Consider the following 24,606-nt stretch of genomic DNA (forward strand, 5'->3'; position numbering starts at 1 on the left):
CGAAACGTTGCCTTTGGCACTTGAGTAAAGTTATCACTTTTTCAAATTAACCAGTTTGCTGCTGTTTTCATCATTTTCTATAATCACCTACCTGATACCCCAGGCTGGTGCTCCTGTAAGGAAAAAACTGCACCAGCCCAGGGTACCTGAGAGCAAGAGATCCTCTTCTTACTGTCTTTTTTCTGCCGCTCATGTGCAGTGCAGTGAAAAAGCAGGTTTTCTCTCTACTGTGCATGTATGAGCAGCACAAGTCAGAAGAAGGAAGAGGGCCGCTCCCTCTCAGGTACCCCGGGCAGGTGCAGGTTTCTGCTAACAGGAGCACCAACTCAGAGTATCAGGTAAGTGAGTACAATGACTGGGGGTCCCTAACATCTTGGTACCCCCCAGTGATTATACCTTTCCTTCTCCTTTAAGCTTTGTAATGAATGTTGAGTGTAAAATTCTGTTGTAAAATGCTTTGCATTTGAAGGATGATTGAGTCATAAAGGGATAATTCACTATAAATATATATATATATATAATTTTTTTTACTGTGATTCTTTAGGGTCAGTAGCCCAAGTGATGCAAGAAGATCCACCAACGAGAACCCTGCTTGCTGTTTATACACTAGACGGTTTTTGGTTTCATAGAATTATTGCTGAAGTTCCAATCTGGTCACCCAATAAGCACTATATCCACGCTCATGATTGATTACAGTGTAACGGGTGGCCTGACACTTCCCCACTACTTTCTTCACACCAGCCTTTATGCTATTCTATGTTGAGAAGTATACCTTATTCACTTGTTGCCCTGTGTATCTAGCAAAGCATTTTATGTCCATATGTGCAACATGATTTAATTATTATTATTATTAGTAGTAGTAGTATTAGAATGCCCGCTGTAGTGCTTTTTTTCTTGTGTACAGTGTAATACTAACAAATGTAAACCTGCTTGATGATCCTTATATATTGGAAAATAATAAGATGTATGGTGTACTGATGGTAATGGTAGTAAAAATTCTCATTCAACAATTTCCTTGAATCTGTAATTATGCTCAGGCTGCCTTTTAGAGATAAAAAGGGAAGCAAACAAGTCAGTTTTCAGGAAGGAATATACCACTTTACTTTTGTAAATCCCCACTGGGAGCTGTCAACTTGCAAGTATCTATTAAGAGCTCAGTCTATTTATCATGAAATACAACATAACCAGAGCTTCCTACAAAAAGCTGCTCTTTTGAATATGCAAAATCTGTGGAGTTTTGGTCATAGTTGTGGTCTCTGCAGAATATGCAAAATCAATGGAGATTTGATAGTTTCTGCTCCCTCCAGATTATGTAAAGCCACATTGTATGCTCTCCATGGGCTATGTGCTATATTCCTTTCCTGACTCCCATGGGTGGGATGGTAGTAAAAATAAGAATCTCAAAAAATTTGTCAAGCATAAAATGGTATGTAAAGGTCTTTCATTGCCAAAATCCTATCTGTAGTTCTAAAATTAGATGTTACTGTTAATCTGAGGAAGCTGTCAATAACAGTTATGGAGGAAATCGTCCTATGAAAATTAGACCAGTTCATGTGATGACGTTACTACAGGTAACAGAAGATTACATTTGACTATATTATAGAATATTCCAATTCATGGATGGGGGGAGAGAAGCAGTAGGGGAAAGACAGTGGCCCATCATGCCAGAACTCAAATCTAAGGATATTCTGTTGCAGAAGAACATAGATGCTCTTCTTTTGTATTTTAACATTAGCATGTTTTCTATATTCTGTATGTAGCCATTTAAGGACCCATCAATGGCTCTTTTGATTGCTGTGCATGTGACCTCCAATTGCTCTAGATTCCCCACAGGTTTTATTAGAGACCAATAAGTTGAAATCATAGCGCTTATGTGGAAAACATGCTCTAAATGTGTTGTGGTCTTGCAGTCTAAAGAATACTTTTGTTATAGGAATATGTGATGGTGCTGGAGAATGGAGGGGATATAAACTGTATAAATGGTGTGGTTTGTGTAGGGGAGATGTGCTCAACTTATATACATGGTAGGAAAATGTAGGGTTTACATGTCCTTTGGGTTCAGCTTTTCACCCTACTGTGCTTGCACACCTGGCACGAAGAAAAAAGCAGGAAGAAGATCACTTGCAGGAGCTAACAAGAGCACTGGCTCAGGATATCAGGTAAGTGATTACAATCACTGGGGGGTGACTAACATTTGGCAAACCCCCCCTGAAGATTGAACCTCTCCTTTGATTAATAACTAATTGCCCAAAATGTATGTGTTAATAAGTTCAAAAAGACACCGCAGACTGCAATCAGCCCTACAGTTTTTGGATTAGGAAATTAGGATTTGGATTCTGTTCGGTATTCGGCCAAATCATTCACAAAGGGTTAGGGATTCTGCCGGATCCTAAAATAGTGGATTCTGTGCATCCCTAATATGGGTATATCCAAAATAAGGGAATCTGGTGAATACAGGACTGGCTATGTTTGGCAATGCTGTACATAAGGGATGAACGGAGGGAGGCATTTAGACATCCCCCTTCCCTCAATATACCTGTCCCCTACCCATTTCCCAACTGGTATGTCATTCGGGCACACACTTTAGGTAGCACTAAGGGATGCAGGCCATATAGGGGCCCTGTACTTACTGCCAGCTCTATAACAGGTTGTAGGGACAGGGTTTGCCTGTGACCAATGAGACAGCACAAGGTGCAAAGTGCCCCCAGACCCCTGACAGCAGTGCTCTTTACATGAGCAGTAAGGAATCTTCTCATCGGTATCTTAATTAGGTTTTATTAGCTGGCTTCCAACATTGTTTCAAAAGTCAGCGCTAGCATGTAAAGCGACATACATTGTTGTCATTTGCAGTTACGTTTAGAAATATTTGTAGACATTTTTAAGTAAAGTTTATTGAAAATGATTTAGATAGTTATGTAACCCTTTAAACCCTTTTATACCCCTTTAAAGAATTTGGAGTACTATCTAATGATGCAGTGTTTCTGGGTTGTAAATGTACACTATACTTTTAATTGGAAAAAAAACTTCTTATTCTCCTAGAAGAGCTATTTAACATTGTTCTCTGGTGGGAAAAAATTGATTTCCCAGGATGCCTATGGTTCAATTTAAGCCACAACATTGCTTTTGTAGAAATTGATTTGTTTACAAGAAGAAGAGTCTGCCTTATTTAATTCTGATGCCTTTTATTATTGATTTGTTCTTTGCTAGCATTTAACAGGGGTTACGTCTCATTTTAATACTAAAGTGCAACTGATATGAATTGAGGACTAATAGTGTGCATTTCACATTTAAATACATGCAATAACATAAAATGCAGCTTACCTGGCAAATGAAAGCTATCGGATCAACAACTTTTCTAAGCATCAGTTCCAGTTCCCCAGTCAGGGTATAGTACTCAATTTCTGTACTGGCTCTTATAACATCTTCACAACAGACATTTACAGTAACTGATCCTGCGGGGAACTCTGAAATATACAATTAAAATATGAAATAATACATGTCAAGACAATCTTTCTGACATTAAACTGCTAATATTTATATTAATTTGATTAACAATCTTGATATTCATTTGTTCTGAGCATGAAAAATAAAGCTATATTGCTCTTCTTTAAAAAGCACTAATGTATTCTTGCAGAAGACATTGTTAAAGCAACCCATTATTTAAGCCTCAAGCACAAATGCATCTGCAGTTTTTTTTACAGGGAACAAAAATGAAGAACTATGCAATTAATTTCATAAAATTCAAAAGATAAACATGAAAATGGCACCTTCCCTTCTATGGAGCTGCCTTGGCTTTTTCATAAAAGGGCAGGTATTTTTCCTCTATGTCTAACACTTCTCTGCAGCTTTTTATCCCCCCCCCCACAAACATGTATTGCTATATCCGGTAAAACAGAATCCATTCTAAGCACTTGAATACTATTGTTAGAATTGCAGTCTCATAGCATTCTAGAAATTTATGTTTTGAAACCATGATCTCCAGTACTAGGGGACAAAGCAATTACTGGTTGCATTTACCAGTGGTAATCACCCAATATATCTTTTGGAGACCTACTGTAACAGCCACATCAAATGAACCATTTTTACGTAATCTGCAGTATGTATCTGTATATGCAGTAGTACGTTTCCTTCAATTCTACAGGTTCACAGTCTGAAAGCAAACATTTAAAAAAAGCTAAACATTTTTAGTAACCTTTATATTGGTTTTATAAACCTTACCACCATCCAAGTAATATTATGTATATGGTACTGACTTATTATTACAGAGGAAAAGGTAATCATTAATAGAATGAAATAGAATATGTCATTTCATTATTTCTGAGCTTTCTGTATAATGGGTTTACCACTAAATGATCCCATATCTGCAACAACTATACAAGCATAATACAGTACACATTTTTTGAGAGGCATCTCTTACTCCAAGAGTAGTTATAATGGGTAGCAGCTGTATATACACGTCTGAGCATGTAGGTGGCTATATTGTGCTAAATTCACCCAAATGCACAGAAATAAAAGGTACAGCACCTACAACTTGGCATAGATATTTCAGAGATAACTGAACTGCATCTAGTTTTTCATTCAGGGAGCCACTATCAAAGGAGTTACTGCCACAGAAACTCTCTGAAAGCACTGCCATTGTAGCTTTTTAAACAGGCAGGGGAAAGGAAAAGCTTCAGTTTGTTTCTGACAAGGAACCTTGTCCTAATTTCACGATAAACTGAATGATTTCAGACAGGTTCTAATGTTTTTTTGCTAGAAAGTGTGCCTGTCGCATAGATACTGATAACTAAATGCCATACCTGCAATTGTAAATGAAAATACCTGGCTATAATTAAAGCACTTGTTTTTTTCAGCCATTTATTCCCTGGTTTTATCTTGCAAAATGATCTACAACTGGCCTTGACCATTTAAGTTGAATTATTGCTAGAGCTAGTCATCTCAAAGACCCTAAATCCCCTATAAGCTTTTTCTGAAACAAGCTCTTATATGATCTATATGTTACCAAAGAGGGGACCATGTTATATTGCTAGACACAGTTCTTAGGATGTGACTGTTAATAATAAATGTCATATGCTATATGGATCAATTATGTCCAAATAACCACATCAATATTTAATACATGGCTGAAAAGTTTAAATATATGTAAGTCTTTATAAAATAGTAATGGTTACAACATAATATGGTAAAGGTGTTCCTGACATTTAATAATAAACTAAAAAAATGTGTTTCTGCTTGATTAACTCTTACCCAAAGCCTTTAGAGACAGAACTTTTTCATTCCACTGGGTTGCTTCTCTTCTAATTAGTTGATTTTCTGTGCAGAATTCAATTTCTACCTTTGAAGTGGTCGGTATTTCTTCTGTTAGCACAATAACAATTTCCTTTGGATTCTTTAGGTAACAAGAAAGAGAAAACTGTATATAAGCATGCAGAGCCATTAAAGTGATTTCAGAATAGTCATGTTATCGTAATATCCTAAATATTTTGTTTTGATTTTTTTTATATATGGTATTTATACTATAGCATACAACTTCAACACTTAAAGCATATTCAAGGACCGTGGAGAGTAAAGGAAGTTGTGCTGGGCATTGTAGTTCAGTTGCAGCTTGAAGGGTGTAAATTATGAAAATAAAAAATCAGAATTGTTGGTTCTGTATGAAGTATGGGGCTGCAATCATAATGAAGGTCACAGAACACAAACAAAAAAGACCAAAGTTTTCCTGTATCTAGTAGCCCATATCAATCAATCAGATGTCTGAATTTGTTTCAATCAGATCCTTATACAGCAGGCTCTAGTAACAAGAACAGCACATATTCCTAGAGTCAACAGCAAATATGTGCACAATTTCATATTTAACATAATCTTCCTGTACCTGCATTTATTATATGCTCCATTTAATATATGTGGAAATGTGAATAGAAGAGCATATAATAGAAGAAAGAGTAAAGTGGTCAGAGTTGTGTGTTTTAAGTGTTGCATGAGTCTTCATTTGTATGTGTGATTTTGAGTTATTAGTATATAATACACACAAAACATGAATATCCTGTGAATTATATCCTTATAGATGGTGCTATTTATATAATCAGTTATAATTGTTGCTTAGTGATGTAATTTGTGTCACATGACTGAAACTTGTGTATTTTAATAAATAACCCCCATTTACGTGGATATGAGCATAGCAGTATACCAGTATATGAGGATATAAGAAGTCATGTTGGATTTCCATGTCCTGCTGAAAGGAATACTGTCATGGGAAAACAGTTGTTTTTTTTTTCAAAATGCCTCAATTAATAGAGCTACTCGAGCAAACAGATTTTTTTATATTTAATTTTAACATTTTAAATTGGCCTAGCCATATTCTTAGTTTCCCAAGGTACCACAGCAATGTGACTTGTGCTCTGATAAACTTCAGTCACACTTTACTGCTGCACTGCAAGTTGGAGTGATATCACTCCCTTCTCCCCCCCAGCAGCAAACAATGGTAATGTAGCAAGATAGCAGCTATACCTGTATAGCTAAAAATGGTAGATATGGGAGTAAGAGAAACAATAGGTTACCTGAAAGCAGTTCTAATGTGTAGCGCTGGCTCCTCAGACTCAGGCACAATGCACTGAAAAGGCTGCCTACACACCAATATTACAGCTAGAAAATATATATATTTAAATGGTAGAGTGAATTATTTGCTATGTAAACATTGTAGAATAAAAAGTCCACCATAAAAATCATGACTGAATCCCTTTATAGGCCTTCAGCCTCAGGTTTTTATCTGGTCATGAAGCTTTTCCTACTTATATTTTACAATAGGGGCTACATTATTTCCTATAAAATACACAAGAACCTTAAATAACCAATAAAATACAGTATGACAGTATAAACAGTATTTATAGATATCATCCATGTCTTCTGACTTATTAATAGTTGTGTATTACATGAAACAATTTACTCCCTATTGCTTTCACCTAAGATCCATGACCTGAACAACATGTCTCAACCTGCAATCTCGAATCCTTATCAGAGAGATATATTATTCCCAACAGATTTGAGGGTAGAATCATCATCACTTGAGTTGTAATCAAAAGGTTACCATTTTTTATGAGATAAACTACAGCTTTTGACAGAGCTACACTATATTTTCATACAAAGCGACTGCAAGCAAGTTTCTCTGCACAAAATTTTTTTTATCTACCTACCAATTAATGTACTATATTTAAGGTATGTGGTGTATCTGAACAAAGCTAGCTGACTGTTCATTAGCTAAAAGGAGAAAAAAGAGTGTAATATGTTACAGTTTATTGGCTAAATGATTTACATGATTTTAATTTTCAAGAATAAAAAATGAAAACGTAATCTCTTCCACAGGCATAATATAGTAAGGATACGTATTTTGATTGGGCATATTACATTAAGGATAAATCTGTTATATAATAAGCCTGATGAAGAGATGTCATTTTTACTTCTTATATCTTAAAAAGTTGCCATTTGTACATAAATAAGCCAATAACTAGTATCACATTACCAGATCGAAAAACATTTTTATGAACATGGAGCAACACTCCATTTTATATAGCAGGGTTTTTGTATCTTGTCCAAACTGTATCCACTAAGGATTTAATGGGTTAAGCTTTTATTGCTTCTGTTCTTGATATTTCTTGTGTTGATACAGTTACAAGCAAAAATTAATGTTACACCATGAAACTGCATATGAAGAAATAATCACAAGACACAAGCAGACCCAATAATCATAGACTAGGTGCCCTATAATACAGACGTTATTATCTTTCTCTACATAATAACCATTTAACCACATTAATGCACAAAAAAGATTAGCCATTCTATAATTCACTTTAAAAAATGTTTTTGTTTTAACATAAAAGCCAACTGTATTTTCTCAGTATGGTTCCTGTTTAATACAACTGTAGCATAAATCAGCTAGTGCTGTTTACTTATATATTGTCTAGATAAACACTATGACTTCTGCACTTTGTGGGCAATATATTAAATATTTATAGCTGTTGGTTGCATTCCATGTTCGGTGGTGTAGTAAATAAATAAATAATACTTAATAAAGCTGGTGAATTAGACATGAAAAATAAAGCTTCAATTAATGTTACAAATACTAAAGGAAATACTAACAGGAAATATAGTTTGGTATATTCACTTAATTTTTCACTTTTAGCTTCACTTTTTTATTTAACACTGATAATGTCAGACAACAAAAAAACGATTAGACCTTTTCCACCATTTAATCCCATTCTTTTCTTTTCATAAAGCCTCAGCTTATTCTCAGAAGATGAAAATATGTGATTTCATGCTACTTTATTTGTGGGTGGGGACAATTTACAATAGGGTGGAGGATTTACTATTTCTAAGTAAATGGAGGTGCAGTTCTTAATACTTGTACTGATGAGTAGTGATTAGGGATTTACTACTGTTTATCATGGGGTTGAAGTGGGGGCTTTACTAATTTTCTATAGTAAGAAGGTAGTGGTTTTAGTAGCTCTAAATTGGAACATTAATATTTGACAAATGAAAACAATTCAAATATAAATGGCCCAACTGATTTTAGAAATATAACCTTTAATGCACAATATAGTTCATGTCTATCTCTATCTTTCTACAAATAATGGCAAAACATTTTCTCCATATTCTGGATCTTACCTCACATTGAATTCTTTGTGGAAGCACTAAAGCAGAGGGCACTGTACTGTTTGTCTTCTTGGTGCTTTCTCTACTTTTAAAATCTTCATCCTCCATGGGAGAATCTAGGAGGCAATGTATATCTGTATCCCGGTAATCTTGATCATCTAATTACAAAATGGATGTATTAAAGTTAATAAAAAATAGTAGTCTGTATTAATTGTGAATAAAAATTCCAATTTTCTATCCAGCAAATAAGAAAACGGATGTGTCTGGGTGGAGATAATTTCAAACAAAGGCATCTACAGCCATGATTGCTGTTTGCAGTGTTACCCTTGTGTGGCGGCACAAGTCACAAATAAAAATGTTTTCTTTCCTAGAATACGTTCATATTTTAGTCGTCGGACGATGAACGTTTGGATATTGATCGTACGTTTCTATTTTAAAAAACAGATTTTGTTTTCTGTTTTAAATGTGTCCAGTATATATGAATGCCAAATACTGAGCAGCACCTACAATAGTATTGGCAGCAGCACATGAGGAAAAGAAGAAACAAAAGCGCTCTTGTTGGAGTAAGCAATGGTTTTTAAATTGAAATTTAGACAAACGTACATAAAGTTCCTCTGTGGGTACGTGCATTATGTGTATACATCATAGGTCACACATGGAGATTGTCACATAGGCAATACATGCAGAGATATTATCAGAGTCAGACTGGGCCCAGACCCAACCCTTGCCGGTGCACCCCCGGCCAACTGTTCCTCCCCGGATGAGTTAAACTTCTATGCACTCAGGGGAGGACATCGGGTGGGGGACCCTGCGGGAGTTAGGGAGGTTCAGCGGGGAGCCCTGCGGGGGGGGGTTTAGGGGGTGCGGGGACACGGGAGGGGGCCCCCTACAGGGCTCCTGGGGCGGCAGCCCTGGTGGGCCCAGCACCCCCCAGTCAGACCCTGGATATTTTTGTTATCCGAGAGGAATTTTCTAACCTGCCTGCTCGACTAAATGACCAATCTTATGTTGCCACATTAATAAGTAGAGACAAAAGGGTTAAAAGTGCAATTTTGGATGCAATTAAGCATGTTTTGCCCGTTAGGAAGTGCTTTGGCCAACAATCTAGAGCAGTAGCAGGGCCTGGTCCTTTACCAATACTCAGTGTTAAAATATCTGCACGCAAGTCTGCTGAGCCTATTGAGCACAGGTCAGAGAGGGACACATGAATTACAACCAACTCCAGTAGCTCCAGGGCTCTGCTGCTTTAGTAGGTGCATATGTACATGATTCATTAGAACTGGCTGGACAAACGCAAGGTACTTAGCACAACTATATAGAAGTGCAAGGAGTTATGAACAAGTGTATTTAAAGAATGCAGTCAGTAATGGACTGTGTCCATGCTTGTGTGGCTGTGATCATAAATGAGCTCTAAAAACTCTTACAATACGCAATGATCTAATCACATTTGCCCATATGGTGCTTTTCTTTTCAACAGGACAGAATGTTTTACCATGTAGGCAGGGTGCATAAGTATGCCTCTTTTTTTGCACAACGTACCATGTATTTTAGCAAAACAGTACTCAAGGCACACTGTTTTGGGTCTTATACATAAGGTGCAGGTCAGTACTGCCCACTCTCAGCATAGAGAGCCTTACAGTAACAGACTCTCTAGGTAGACAGTAGCTATAGAGCAGTATGCACTTTCTTGCAGTTTTGCTCATATCGTTGGCATATGGGGGTATAGAGCCTTTAAAAATTATTAAAGAGCTTGTCCAGATGTTTGTATAGATGTTGTTCAAATTGCTATTATGGGCACTGTAGGTGAGATTTATATTGCACTGAACAGAAATAAAAGTGATCAAAATAAAAATCCAGTACATGTCATACTTGTATGTGTCATGTACATGTTTTTATTCATATACATTCCTAATGCTCGCTGCAGCTACAAGCTTTCCATGGAACCTTGTGGAACCCTGAACTCACCACCCTGAGTGTTGGAGCAATGCCAGGGTTGCCACGCGCATGAGACATGTCAGCTGATTCTGCTGGCATTTTCCTGGAACCACAAAAAGTAGAGCTCAGACCGTTATCAACTTTTTATCAACCTTGTGTTTCTTTGGAAAAAGGAAAGCAATCTTGCACCATTCTGTAGCTTTGAATTCAAGTATTCAAAGAAGCAGTTCAAAAGCAACTGAAAAATATATCTTTGAAAGAACAAATGAGATCTGTAATAGATTCCAGTATCTCAGTATGGCTTCACTAAATTGCATAGCATGGAAATAGCTCTGATTAGCAATCATAGGGACCTACTGGTAGCGGCACACAGAGGATATCGCGTAGGTGCTCATACTCGTGCTGTTCTGCCATGTATGATACTTAAAGCAATGGTATTTTTAAATGATCAGTATAAAAGTTTTGAGGGCTAGATTTGTTTTTGCATGTTGGTGTTTTTGTAATTCGGTCTGGACTTTTTTGGAAAATTAAATGTGTAATCCATATGTTTAGGTTGTGACATCATTCAAGCCCACCCCCACTAGCGAACACGCTGCAGAAAGGAGATGCTGGTAATTTTTAACCCACAGACTGCCATATGCGGAGTTGACCAAAAGCTTGGATAGATGTTGTATTTTATATGTCCATTTACATATTATCTATGTCTGTGCAATTTTGATTGCAGTTTGTTTTAATAAATGCAAATTTACAGTATGAGCATGTTACATGTTCTATAGTTGCAATAGGATTCTTCCCAGCAAAAAGATTGAATTTTAAACATTAAAGTGCCGTTCCTATATGTAAGAGGGTAAGCAATTTTTACATTTGGTTTATACTTTTTGGCTTAAACTGTGCCTATGTGAAGAAGACAATTCCTATTTGGTTTTCTATTCCACACAATGAGGCAATAAGCATTATATAAAAAAATACTGCACTGTATGTGATCTCTGTCTTTTTCCTGGGCTTCTCAGCACTGACTTTTTAATGAGGGAAAATGTTCAACTCTAAGGGGAACGAGGTGAAGTCAACTAGAGATATATCTTTTACTGGTCTTACTCTTGCCACTGATTGGAGAGTTAGGTCCACCATTGGCTGGAGATTATTAAAGCTCAAACTTATGCACAATTATTTTACCAGGTGAAAGCTACAGTTGAGTGACAGTATGTGCAGGCCTAAACATACTGTTCTATTTATATTCAGGAACACAATTCTATTAATATTCAGGAACACAGAAAAAATATCACATATTTTTAAAACATCTCTAAAATAACTTGTTACAAAATAAATACTTCAAATCGAAAGCACTCCCAATATGTATCCCACAAGAGAACATTCGAAAAGTTCCCTTTGATTTGTTTGGCAGCAGCCTCATATTTACTATTTAGGTCTTGTGTATCAACTGCAATTAATAAACAATACAAACACATTTTACTAAGTGCAGGAGATCAGAAAAATCATCCTCCAGTTCTGCCTACAGTCCTTTCAAGCCAACCAAAGCTGCTTTCTCTGCTTGTGACATCATCATACTGAGTTCATGCAGGGGAGCGATCCGATTGGCTGGAAGGCAGGACAAGGGCCTGTGAGCCTGGTTTTGGCATACTAGCTACAAGGTGGGCCATCAGAGTCTATAAAGGATCCTGTGCTGCAACTACCAGCCATAGAAGAAAAGACTGTCCAGGAGAACAGTCTAGAAGTGAGGTCTATCCTGTTCCATGTTAAGCTGCCAGATGTCCAGAAGGTGACCTGAACCGTTGTGTGCAGAGTGTCTGCACTGTATAGTTGCCTGTGAACTCCAGTGTTCTAACCCATGTGAGCACCCCAGTGAGTGCCCACCAAAAGGAGGATATTGGGTCGACCTCTGCTTTGCTCCATGTACCTGCACTCAAGTGGAAGCTGTACTTTTCACTACAGATACACGGGGATGCAAATCTGCTTCTCTCAGCTGGCAGAAAAAATGCAGGCTGAGAGATGGAAAACAAATGCTCATTGTGCCATGGCCTTAGGAAGGGAAATAGTGGAACTGAACTTTGCCTTTATTTCCCCCCCCCGGAGGCAAAATGTGAGGCTATATATTTATATTTAAAGGACTGTGGTAGTTAGTCATTCAGACTGTTTTATCTGCTAATGAATCAGATAGGCCCCATATTACAGGAGGATTAATTGGATTAGATGCCCCTAGCATTTTTCACTTTCTATGTAAAGTTCATTATTGCTGCAAATTTTCTAGTGGGACTCCCCTAAAAGTTTATCCTTTAGGGGCCGTTAGATAGAGGAATTAGGCTGTAATATACCAGTTTCCCAGTCTTTCCCAAATTTTCATGGAGGGTTCTGGTTTGCCCATGAGCCTCAGGTAAGCACCAGGTCCAAGTGAGTGTGATCCTGTTTTAAGGGAGTGTGCATAAATAAAGGCAAAGTTCAGTTCCAGCCTAAGGCTAAAAAGCGTGGGGCTGGTATGATATAGATGATGGATTAATAAAGGATACTTTTTCATTTTATTTTTAGAGTGTTATATATTTTTTTGAGAATTTGTTGTGGTTCCCTTTTGATACTGGGGCCTTATTTACACTTCTATATTTTTTATTTCAATACCCCTGAGTTATTCTTCTTTTATATCCTCAAAAGGGTAAAATATGAAAATGTAATTAAGCTCTATTAAATAAAAGCTTTTTAAAGAGAAGTATTAGAATAATACCCAGGTGGCATAACCTGCTGACCAAGTTGGCCAAACCATTTCCTCAAACATCCAGCAATCTTTGATAGAGAGCATGTGGAGCTGAAGATCCCCATAAACATATTTGGTGTCACGTTCCATAACTAAAACCTTGCAATAATACATATGTTATACTATATAATATATATATGGATAACTCAAAATCCAACTATCGCCTGCTGAATATGAATTTACCTGCAGCTAAAAATCATCATAAATATTTGATCAAACACATTCTGTCTGCAGCAGAACTACCCACACTAGGAAACCTGATATTCCCTCAGAAATAGAATTAACAGGCATTATATTCACACAGAAAAGTTGGTATAGCTTCAAGCAAGTGCCCGAGATACTTTTAATTTACAAAATATGCTCAGGGTGGATTAAATCTTCATTCAATGTCCCTTATACTTCACAAACTCAGAGTGATTTCACAATCTATAGTAAATCAATATACTATTAATGGCAAGTCTAATATCTTTCTCATTTTCTCAACTGTATGATACCAAATACCATGTAATTCCAAGAACCATTATTGAGCACCACTGCTAATCTTTAATAAGAGATGTAACTTGCAGTTACTTTCTTGTAATGCTGTTCTGTTTATATTATTAACTAATAAAATATTAATAGAATTTTTTTAAACATTATTTAAAAAATCAGTTATTGTACAGTTCTGCAGAATATGCATGCTTTGTATAGATATGTGATAATGATAACAATAATAATAATGAACGTTTAGTGATCCCCTCCATCTGATTAGTAGGTGACATTTCATGGTCAAATAAGGTAAAATAAAATGAGAATTACCTTCATGTACAACGCACAGCACAACAGAGATATAATCTTGGGGTTCTTGGTCAGTAAATAAGACTTGAGAATTTCTGTCTATAGGAACCAGCTCATAAAATCCATCCAGTGTCTCAAGGCCACAAAGCAAAATAATTAAATTGCATGAAGGTTGTAATAGCTCACAAAAATGAGTACTACTTTCCTTCAAGTTTTCCAGCAAGACATTTGTCAGCAATAGCAATTTACACCGAAATGCACAATGATAAAGGCACTCATCTGATTCAGAATCCAGGTTATAAAGTGATATTCCATTCACATTTAAACTAGGTTCCAGCAACTCTTTCATATAAATAGCCCAGTCTTCTGCACTAGTTTCATAAATCACCAGAAGGTCCTTTTGGCACTCTAAAGATATAAAAAAAAACATGGTATTAATATGCATATTCTAACATTTTTTACTGTATTCATATATACACTAGGTCATTATGGCTATTATAATATAACAACAAAAATCAATACTGGTTCTACTTAATGCCTTTACAAATTGGATATTTTATGTATATTTTAAAACATATCTTTGTATTGGTTGTGGGTGATTTCCAACCTCCCCCCCCCCCCCCCCATTTACCTAAATCCCATTTCCTGACAGTTAATATGACAGTGATTCTGAAATGGATCCCTCCAAAGTCTCTACAATTCAAAACTGACTTTTTCCTTCCAGCATTAAAATTATCAAATACTGTAACTTAAGAGCTTTCCAAAATGAAAGTGCCTGTCCTCGCTATCATTTTCAAAGGAGGAAGACACAATTCCGGGTCTCCTAGGGCCTCATCTGCAACACAATATTGAGGCTGACGCATCTAAAATCGCGGTAGAGCATTTCTTCTCACCAGACAAGACTAAGGGAAAGTTACAGTATGTCTGTGTATACTTCTTTGAAAAAAAGTCAGTCTGAAGAAAAATATTATTACTAATTTGGAGTTATTTGCCAAAAAAATAGTTGAAGAGTTGTTGAAGAGTCTGGAAGGCAAACCTATCACTATTTACACAAAAGTGTAAATACATGGAATAAATCCAAACTCTTAACAGACTGAATCCTACACAATGGATGCCTTTTTTTCTCTCAGTGTAATTTTTTTTATTGTCTGGGCACCAAGAACTAAAAGGTAGATGCCCTATCTAGAAGTTTGGCCCTAGATTTTCCTGCAGAAGCCTATCATTTCCTCCTCTTCCCCTTTCAAAATAATAGCATCCAGTTAGAAGGACACTAAATACATTATTGCCTCCTATGCCAATTAAACTTCTCCCAAGGTAAAATCAGATGGTTGCATGAGCCCAGATATTATTGTGCCAACATCATATTATGACATTATTGTTCCACGATGCCAGGTCTTTGGCACCAGATTCAAAACCAAAGCAATCTGGATTTGGTTCCTGGCTTGATTGTAGGTATTACTTATTAAGTTGGGTGCTCTATATTATCTGATATTATTTTTTTCCATGCCATTGCACTTTTTGCCTGTTCTCCCATTTACCCAGTGCTTGCTTCCCCATTAGTCTTCTCTTCCTGGTGTGGATGCATTGCTGTGCTGATGTGTCAATAGGGAATAAACTTGGAAGGCAGGCATGCCTTTACCAGTTAGATGTTAGATAATATCTAATTGTTATATAACATACATTCGTTGTTTGCTTGCCTATATACACTGTTATTAAATTTCAGAAGGGCGAATAGGTGTTCTGAGTTGGAAAATGAATTTTCAAAGTTATTACGATGCATATACAGTACTTTGATTTACAAACCCAGCCACAAGTGCGGCCACACTAGAGGGTAAGGGACAGTAATGTTGCATGTATTGATGGCATTTATTCAAGATTCTTGTCTCCAAAAAGCTACTTGCACTTCTTTATAGTTGCCAAGTCTGCTCAGATAAATTGTGCATATTAATGTGTAGTGATGCTGTTGAACCCTGTAACTCCCTCCAGCGGTAATTCCTGAGTTTCCACAGCAGGTCGCATCATTCACTTGTGCCAAAAGGATCAATTCCAGGCGGCAAAAGTGATGCCAACTTTTATCCATAACCTTTAAACCAGGTTTTGATTAACAGCGAAATTCCACAATTGGCAGCTTTTTTCGCAAAATGGCCACAAAAATTTGCTGCTAAAAGAATTCAGAGAGTTGGGACAAAGTTGTGGTCCCATCAAAAAAGTAACGGCCGCTTCAAAAAAGTCACGGGCGCATCAAATATATTGTGGTTGTGTCAAAAAAGTTGTGGTCGCATCAACAAGTGGCGGTCACGTCAAAAAAAAAATTGCACACGTCAATAAGATTGCACACATCAAAAAAGTTGCACGGTAGCCACAATTCTGGAATTTTGCACAAATTTTTCAGCAGTCTTGCAAATTTTTTGGGAAAGTGAAACAGGACGGATTTGCTCATCACTACAGCTCACATATAATTTTATTATATCATTTGATACATCAGGCACAATTACGTTGGACACACTAAGGCACTTGGCCACAATGATGCTGGAATTCTGGGAAAAAAATGCGTCTAAAAATTGCACTTTGCACACTGCACTGCATTCGTGATAGAAAGCTTTCAGTCTCTGGTTCCATGATTTCTACATTAATTTTTGTTCCATATGAGCAGTTATATAAAAATGAATATCACCTATCAAAAGCAACATCTTTGTAAGAATAAAATAACATCCTTTCCTGTAAATATCATGCAGAGTATTTTTCACTTAAATGTATTTCCCATGAGGATGGTAGAATAGCAGGAGCAGGTTTAAAAGCTTCCTACTGAGACTAACCTTGCTAACTTATTTATTTATAAAGCATTTTGCAGTTCTAGTTTCTAGACCTTTTCCTCACAAGAGAATTGTGCTTTCTTTTACAACTTGATATGATTTGCTTTAACACTCTTTGTAATATAATTGGAACATTTCACAAACCCATTGAAGGCATTATATGATAAAATATTATGCAAATGTTTTTATACAGCAGAGGTCCATGGCAAAAAAGTAGAAAGAAACTGGCAACATCTTACAAACCACTAAAAACAGAAAATGAATCTAATTTGCAAAAGTATTTAGTGGAGCACTCTTATTATGTTTACTTTTATTAATATTTTGGGGCTATAATTATTAAAAGGAGTTGTGTTTTACTCATAGGGGCACATTCATGAAATCACGAGTTCGAATCCCGAATGGGAAAAATTCGGATTGGATACGATAATTTCTGAAGATTGCAAATATCACGAAAATGCTTACGGAAAAATAATATTAGTCATAATAATATTGTATTGGCGATTCGAAATTTTCGTACCGATTCGTAACGATTGTAAACAGCGGGAAAACCTTTCCGACTTTGATCCTTCTGTGCATGATTTTGGAAGCCTCCCATAGGGCTTATGGCACTCTGCAGCTCCAACCTGGCCCAAGGAAAGTCTCCCATAGGACTCAATGGCACTCTGCAGCTCCAACCTGGCCCAAGGAAAGTCTCCCATAGGACTCAATTGCACTCTGCAGCTCCAACCCGGCCCAAGGAAAGTCTCCCATAGGGCTCAATGGCACTCTGCAGCTCCAACCCGGCCCAAGGAAAGTCTCCCATAGGGCTCAATGGCACTCTGCAGCTCCAACCCGGCCCAAGGAAAGTCTCCCATAGGGCTCAATGGCACTCTGCAGCTCCAACCTGGCCCAAGGAAAGTCTCCCATAGGGCTCAATGGCACTCTGCAGCTCCAACCTGGCCCAAGGAAAGTCTCCCATAGGGCTCAATGGCACTCTGCAGCTCCAACCCGGCCCAAGGAAAGTCTCCCATAGGGCTCAATGGCACTCTGCAGCTCCAACCCGGCCCAAGGAAAGTCTCCCATAGGGCTCAATGGCACTCTGCAGCTCCAACCTGGCCCAAGGAAAGTCTCCCATAGGGCTCAATGGCACTCTGCAGCTCCAACCTGGCCCAAGGAAAGTCTCCCATAGGGCTCAATGGCACTCTGCAGCTCCAACCCGGCCCAAGGAAAATCACGATAATGAATTTTGAATGAATCCAAAACATTCGCACTCTGCGCGACAATACAATTTTGTCGCACAAATCTTGTAGCAAAGTACGAAAAAGTTGCAGAAAATGCGCTTGGAGCATTTCGAATGAACGCTCGGCGTGTTCGTATATTAATAAATGTCCTCCATAATGTAGCTGAGAGGGGCATAGTATTACATTTACACATTTTAAAATAGTATCTGTTAATACTGTAGATACTTCAGTTGTTATAATAAGCAGTGGCTGAATAATGTGCCAAAGTGTATGCTGATTAGATGAATGAAAAAAATGTATTAAGTAGATAGATTTGGTTATATTGCTAATTAAGAGCAGTCCTTAAGGACTGATAGAATGGAAGGAGGGGGGACATGACAGGGCAAGGAGGGGGACCCAGAAGGGACAGGTAACAGGGATTGTGGGAAATGCAGTGCAGGAAGGGGTGTAGTTGAATGATAGGGTAAGTGATAAAATTATTAATGGAGCTATTGAGAGCAATATTCTGAGGGTATTTTGTATTATTTGTGGTTTTTGAATTATTTCTATTCTTGTTCAACTCTCCAGTTTAGAATTTCAGCACCTATCTGGGTACTAGGGTCTAAATTACCCTAGCAACTAGGCAGTGATTTGAATGAGAGACTTGGATATGAAAAGGACAGGGTCTGAATAGAAACATAAGTAATACAAAAAATTAACAATAACAATAAAATTGTAGCCTTGCAGAGCAATAGTTTTTTTTGTTTATAATGGAGTCAATGGGAGATGGCCTTTCTGTAATTCTGAACTTTCTGGATAACGGGTTTCTGGATAAGGGATCCCATACCTGTACTGCTAGAAAACATTTTTCCCAATCCATCATTTACATTTACTGTGCATTATTACATTGGGCAATGATGTTTAGGAAATACATTTCTCTAGTTACTCCCATATTTAATGAATTTGAGTTCAAATCTAATCTGGACACTGTTTTAAACTGATGGTTTCATAATGGAGATATAAAAGAAGAATTATCATATAAGTATTTAACTATTTTACTGTAAAAAAAAGAATCTAAGATGATGAGGTTCCTGTGTGTTTGTGTTTCTTAATAATGGTGTGAGCAAGTAGCCTTATCACCTGCAATCTTCTCTTGGATATTCCCTCTCCCAGTCACTGTTTCATTATCTGACGCAATTCCATTAGTTTATGCAGGTTATTACCAGACCTGACAGTAAACATTTTAAAAAGCAGACATGAGGCTGCTTGACTGGGTAATTGCTTCTATCAGCAAATTGCTGTTATACCATTTGGTCTCCATTCATTCTCCATTACACACACATGATTACTGTACATTTCCTTTACATTAAAGTAGGAATCAATATGTTCTTTTCAAACACTGTGCATCACATAAAGGTAACAGTCAGGAAAAATATCAAGATCTTAAGAGCTAGTTAGTTCAGAAACAGTGGTGCATGTAGAGTAATTTGGTGGTGATGAAGAAGATAAAATCAATAAGGAGAAGCTAAAACAAGAGATAAAGTACAGTATAGTTCCATTATCTGTTGCTCAGCCAAGATATTGAAATTGGAGGTTTCAACTTTATTCTAGAAAAAACACATTATCAGGCAATTGTGGTAGAATAAAACTTGCCTATATAATATTCACGTTCTAGGCTAAAAAGGATACAGTAGAATAGTGACATAGGGGCGTTTTTATTATGCTGTGTAAAACTAATTCGCCGAAAAAACGGAGTAAGATCGTCATCTGAACGCTGGATATTACGCCATTATTTTCCATAAGTTCCAGTGGAAGAAAAAACGCGTAAAACAATTACACCAATTTTACGCCGTTTTTACGCCATTTTTATGCGGCGAAGCCTGGCGATGTGTGGTGAATTTTCTCGCCGTTTTTTACACAGCATAATAATTATGCCCCATAGTGTGCATTTCTTTGTTTCCCAAAAAAACCTTAATAAATGTTATATCAGATATAAAAGATGTTTAGATAAATACAATATTAATGTCCCTGTAATGCGGGAAACGGCATTATATACTCAGGTTTAATAGGGATTATATAACTACAGCAGATGCTCCCCAATAAGCAGCATAAATAAATAATCCTTGCCCCATGTGTACCATGTAAGTGTGGAGTAAAAACCAAAGAGTTTCAAAGCAGAGTTACAGAGAAAGGGGAAGGGAATCTATATATACTCTATATAAATAAATGAGAAACAAATTGACCACTTATGGGGTTATGTAAGAAACAACACTAAGATTGCCCAGGCGCAGTAACTTATAGCAATCAGTTAGCAGGTAGGACTTACTGGTCATCTGTTAAAAATCAAACATCGGTTACTGTACCTTTTAAATTTAATGTCTTTTTTACATATGTGTGTACTTACCCCCATGTGTAATAAAAGGCACTAAGTTTGCCCAGGAGCAGTAACCCATAGCAACCAATAAGATGTTTGCTTTTAAACATGTGTCCTGCTGATTGGTTGTTATAGGTTACTACTTCTGGGCAAACTTAGGGGTATATTTATGACGCTGTGTAAAAAGTGGAGTGAAGCATTACCGGTGATGTTGCTCAGGGAAACAGCAATTAGATTTCAACAGTTACTAAACCAAAGCAAAGCATCTGATTGGCTACTATGAGCACCATCACTGGTAATGCTTTACTCCACTTTTTTACACAGCATGATAAATATACCCCTTAGTGTTTTTTATTGCATCATAAATGCATGCCCCCTTGCATGCCTTTTTTGATGCACTGTGCCTACAGGCATTGCAATGTTCAGCTTGCATTGTGCTATGGGAAGGCACAAATGCTTATTTCATAGTGGTCTTAAGCATGCAATTTTGCACCCCTTAGTGAATCAGCACTTGTGCCTATTAATAATAGATAAGCCATAATGTACCTAAACTTTAAATTACACAATTCTCAACAGTTAAAATACTGGGGAACACCAAACACAAGAAAACAACTGCAGGGGATCTGTGAAACTTAATAACCTGGGATATAAAATTTAGATTATACCCTTGATAACTTTGTAAAGATATGTATCTTTGTGCTTTCTGCATTAGCAAAAAAAAAAAAATGAAAAATTGGCTCTTAAAGGAGAAGAAAAATCATTTTGGCATTGTACTACCAATAGATTTGCCACATTAGTGCCGCCTAGAATGCTATATTTATTCTGCAGAAAGCTTTACTATATCTCAGTAAAGAGCCCTAGAAGCTCCCTCCGATAGCAGCTGCCATTTTATCTTAGTCTTGGTAGCTTCCTGCTGCAGTTATAGCTGTTGGAAGCTTAGATCACACATTCCTAAGGGAGGGGGGAATAAGTTCTTATGGATTCTTACTGGAGGGAGGAGCAGGAAAAGTGAGGGAGAGAGGAGGGAACTGAGCAGTCTCGTGCCCCAAACCTTAAGGAGCCCTAAAAGAAAGGAAGTCTGATACCGAAAAACATGTTCCCCCCAAAAAAACCCAAGAAGTCCTGTGTTTCTTTTGATAGAGGACTGCAGCGTTTCTGTGAGTGCGTATAGCTATAGTTACATAGACCTTTCTGATAAAGTTTACTTAGATTTTACCTTTCCTTTTCCTTTAAAGTTATCATTAGTGGCTTTTTGCTGCCCCTTGTAATTGGCCACGCCCTGCCACCTGAGGTGAGGTTCTTATCTTTCCTTATGGCAGGAGTGGCCCTTGCTTTCTTCTTGTATCAGTGAAAAAAAACACAAGTGACGGTATGACATGATGGCACAGAAGAAAGAAACAGAAAGAAAGCACTAAATTATATTAAGGCTATCTGCCATAGAGTCAATTTTCAGCAAATAATTCAATTTTCCTTTTCCTCTGTAATAATAAAACAGTAATTTGTACTTGGTGGTAACTAAGCTGCACAAATGTATATTGATGGCAAAATACTCCGATTGAGTTTTTTAATGTTTAAATGTTTTATCAGTAGAATTAAGGTATGGAGATCCAAGCTACAAAAGACTCCTTATTTGGAAAAGCCCCAGTCCCAAGCATTCAGGATAACAGATCCCATACCTTGTCTGCTGACAGGAAATCTTACCATTTCTCTAGCTAAAAGAAATAAGGAAAGAATCAATATGTTTTGGATGTTTCTTGTTTGTCATTTAATATCTGGATGGCTTTTCTTTACAATTCCTTAGAGAGGAAAATACTGAAATGTAGATCCTATTTCCCTAACACTGTAACACAGTTTGCAACACTATCAAATTAAACTTGGATTGATTGAAACAAATAATCTGTTTATTCAATTCCAGCATATTTACATGTATTCTTCTGAACTCCAAATGAGTTCAACCTAACACTTATTTACAATAAGTTTGGGTACTTACTATTAGTGATGAGTGAATCTGTCCCATTTTGCTTTGGCGAAAAATTTGCGATTCGCAAAACAGCAAAAATATTGTGCATAAAAAAATTGCTGCGCACGACAATTCTTTTGACAAGAGAGACAATTCTTTTGACGAGAGACAATTCTTTTGAAGAGTGCGAAATTCTTAAAATTTTTGGACATGTGGCGAATTATTCCACCAATAGTGAAACATGAGAATTCGCTGCGAATCCATGTCTATCACTACTTACTATACAAGTGATGAGCGAATCTGTCAGGTTCACATCGCCGAAAAATTTGTGATGCTGAAAAATTCACAAAACAGCAAAAAATTTGCAAAATGCATTGAAGTCAATGGGTGGTTTTTCACAGCTACCGCTTAACTGTTTTTTACTAGTGATGAGCGAATCTACTCGGTTTTGCTTCGCCATAAAATTTGCGAAATGGCAAGAAAATTCACGAAACACTTTTGTTGCACAATTCTTTTGTCGCTGGCGTCTTTTGTGTTGCCCGCGTCTATTTTTGTTGCCTGCACTTTTTTTGATGCGACCGCGCCCAATTCGACACGACCGTGCCCTTTTTTGACACGACCGCACCTGATTTGACACGGCTGCGCCCTTTTTGATCGCGCCCAATTTGATCGCGCCCAATTTGATGTGCAACAAAAAATATTTCCGCGCAACTAATTTTTCCACAGTGAATTTTCACAGAAGTTTTATGAAACAATTCGCCAAAGTCGAAATGCGGAAATTAGCTGTGAATCCATGCCTGCCGAAAAAATTCCCTCATCACTATTTTTTACATATGCAATTTTTCACCAGTGATGAGTGAATTTTTGTTGCCAAACTGCTGCAAAAATATGGCACAAAAAATTCACGATTGTGTCAAAAAGGTTGTGGTTCTGTAAAAAAAAATTCTCGGTTGCGTCAAAAAAGTTGTGGTCACATAAAAAAAAGTCACGCCCATGTCAAAAAAGTCACATGCAACAAAAAAGTCTTGCAGTAGCCACATTTCACAGATTTTTCAGCAATTTTGGAAAAATTTTCAGCAAAATGGGACAGATTCGCTCATCACTATTTCTTAAGGTGGCCATACACGTGGCGATCTGACGATGTTTCGTACGACCATCGGTCGCACGAAACATCGTAAGATCCGCCACACACCATTCAGGGCTGAATCGGCAGGTAAGGAGGTAGAAACAATAGGATTTCTACCTCCTTCTGCCGATTCAGATCTGAAGGGAGAATTTTGGTCAGGCGCCTTCTATGGCGCCCGATCAAAATTTTCCAACTGGTCCAATCGGCGAGTCGGCCGATATCAGCAGCTTCCTGCGATATCGGTCGACTCGCCGACATACCATACACGCACCGATTATCGTACGAAACGAGGTTTCGTACGATAATATCGGTGCGTGTATGGCCACCTTTACTCCAAATGCATTAATGTCAATGGGTGTTTTTTCCCACTCCAAATACACTGAAGTCAATGGATGTTTTTTTCCCAAGTGTTTTTTTTTTTCATCAAAGTTTTTTTTGCAGCAAATTTTTGTTGTAATTTCACAGAAAAAAAATTGCAAATGGTGAAATGCGGAATTTCACTGTGGATCCATGCCTGGTGAAAATATTCGCTCATCACTAAACTGCACCAATCCTAGTACACTTTCATGATGCTTTGCCTTGAATTTCTTTATTTGAAAAATGAGTCATTATAAAGGGTTGTGGTTTAGTTGTGTTTCAGATGCCAAAAAACCCCCGCGTAGGTTGCAGTACAAAATGTGGGGCGGAAGACTGGCTATATTTAAAATTGTTTTACAGACATTAAGGAAATACGATAACCATCTCAGGTTTGTGGTTTGAAATGATTTATATAAAGACTAAGATCAGATCCCGCAGTACACATAATTATCAATGAACTTCAAAGGCATCTTTTCGATTAAAGGAATAGTTATTGATTTTTATTCATTTACGGCTTTTATAGAAGGAAATAGTTCAGGCAGTCCTGGGAAATTCAGTGAACATGAAAAAGAACACAGTGCAATACAATTTTTTCAGTGCAATAAGACTGCAAAAGACAGCAGAATGTGTAGGCAGATCCTTCTATGGTAAGCTCAAG

At 37.3% G+C, this 24,606-nt stretch overlaps 1 protein-coding gene across 1 annotated transcript in view; it reads right to left on the reverse strand.

The window, feature by feature from the left end:
• Nucleotides 1-24,606, reverse strand: part of bank1 (B cell scaffold protein with ankyrin repeats 1) — a 136,812-nt gene that overhangs the window by 105,689 nt on the left and 6,517 nt on the right. Inside the window, exons 2-5 of the mRNA XM_031903128.1 lie at nt 14,141-14,527; nt 8,659-8,804; nt 5,248-5,389; nt 3,322-3,464 (exon numbers count right to left, since the gene is read on the reverse strand). Coding sequence (XP_031758988.1) covers nt 3,322-3,464; nt 5,248-5,389; nt 8,659-8,804; nt 14,141-14,527 — 818 coding nt within the window. The remainder of the gene's footprint in view (nt 1-3,321; nt 3,465-5,247; nt 5,390-8,658; nt 8,805-14,140; nt 14,528-24,606) is intronic.

Source organism: Xenopus tropicalis, chromosome 1 (assembly GCF_000004195.4).
Source record: "Xenopus tropicalis strain Nigerian chromosome 1, UCB_Xtro_10.0, whole genome shotgun sequence".
Lineage (NCBI taxonomy): Eukaryota > Metazoa > Chordata > Amphibia > Anura > Pipidae > Xenopus > Xenopus tropicalis.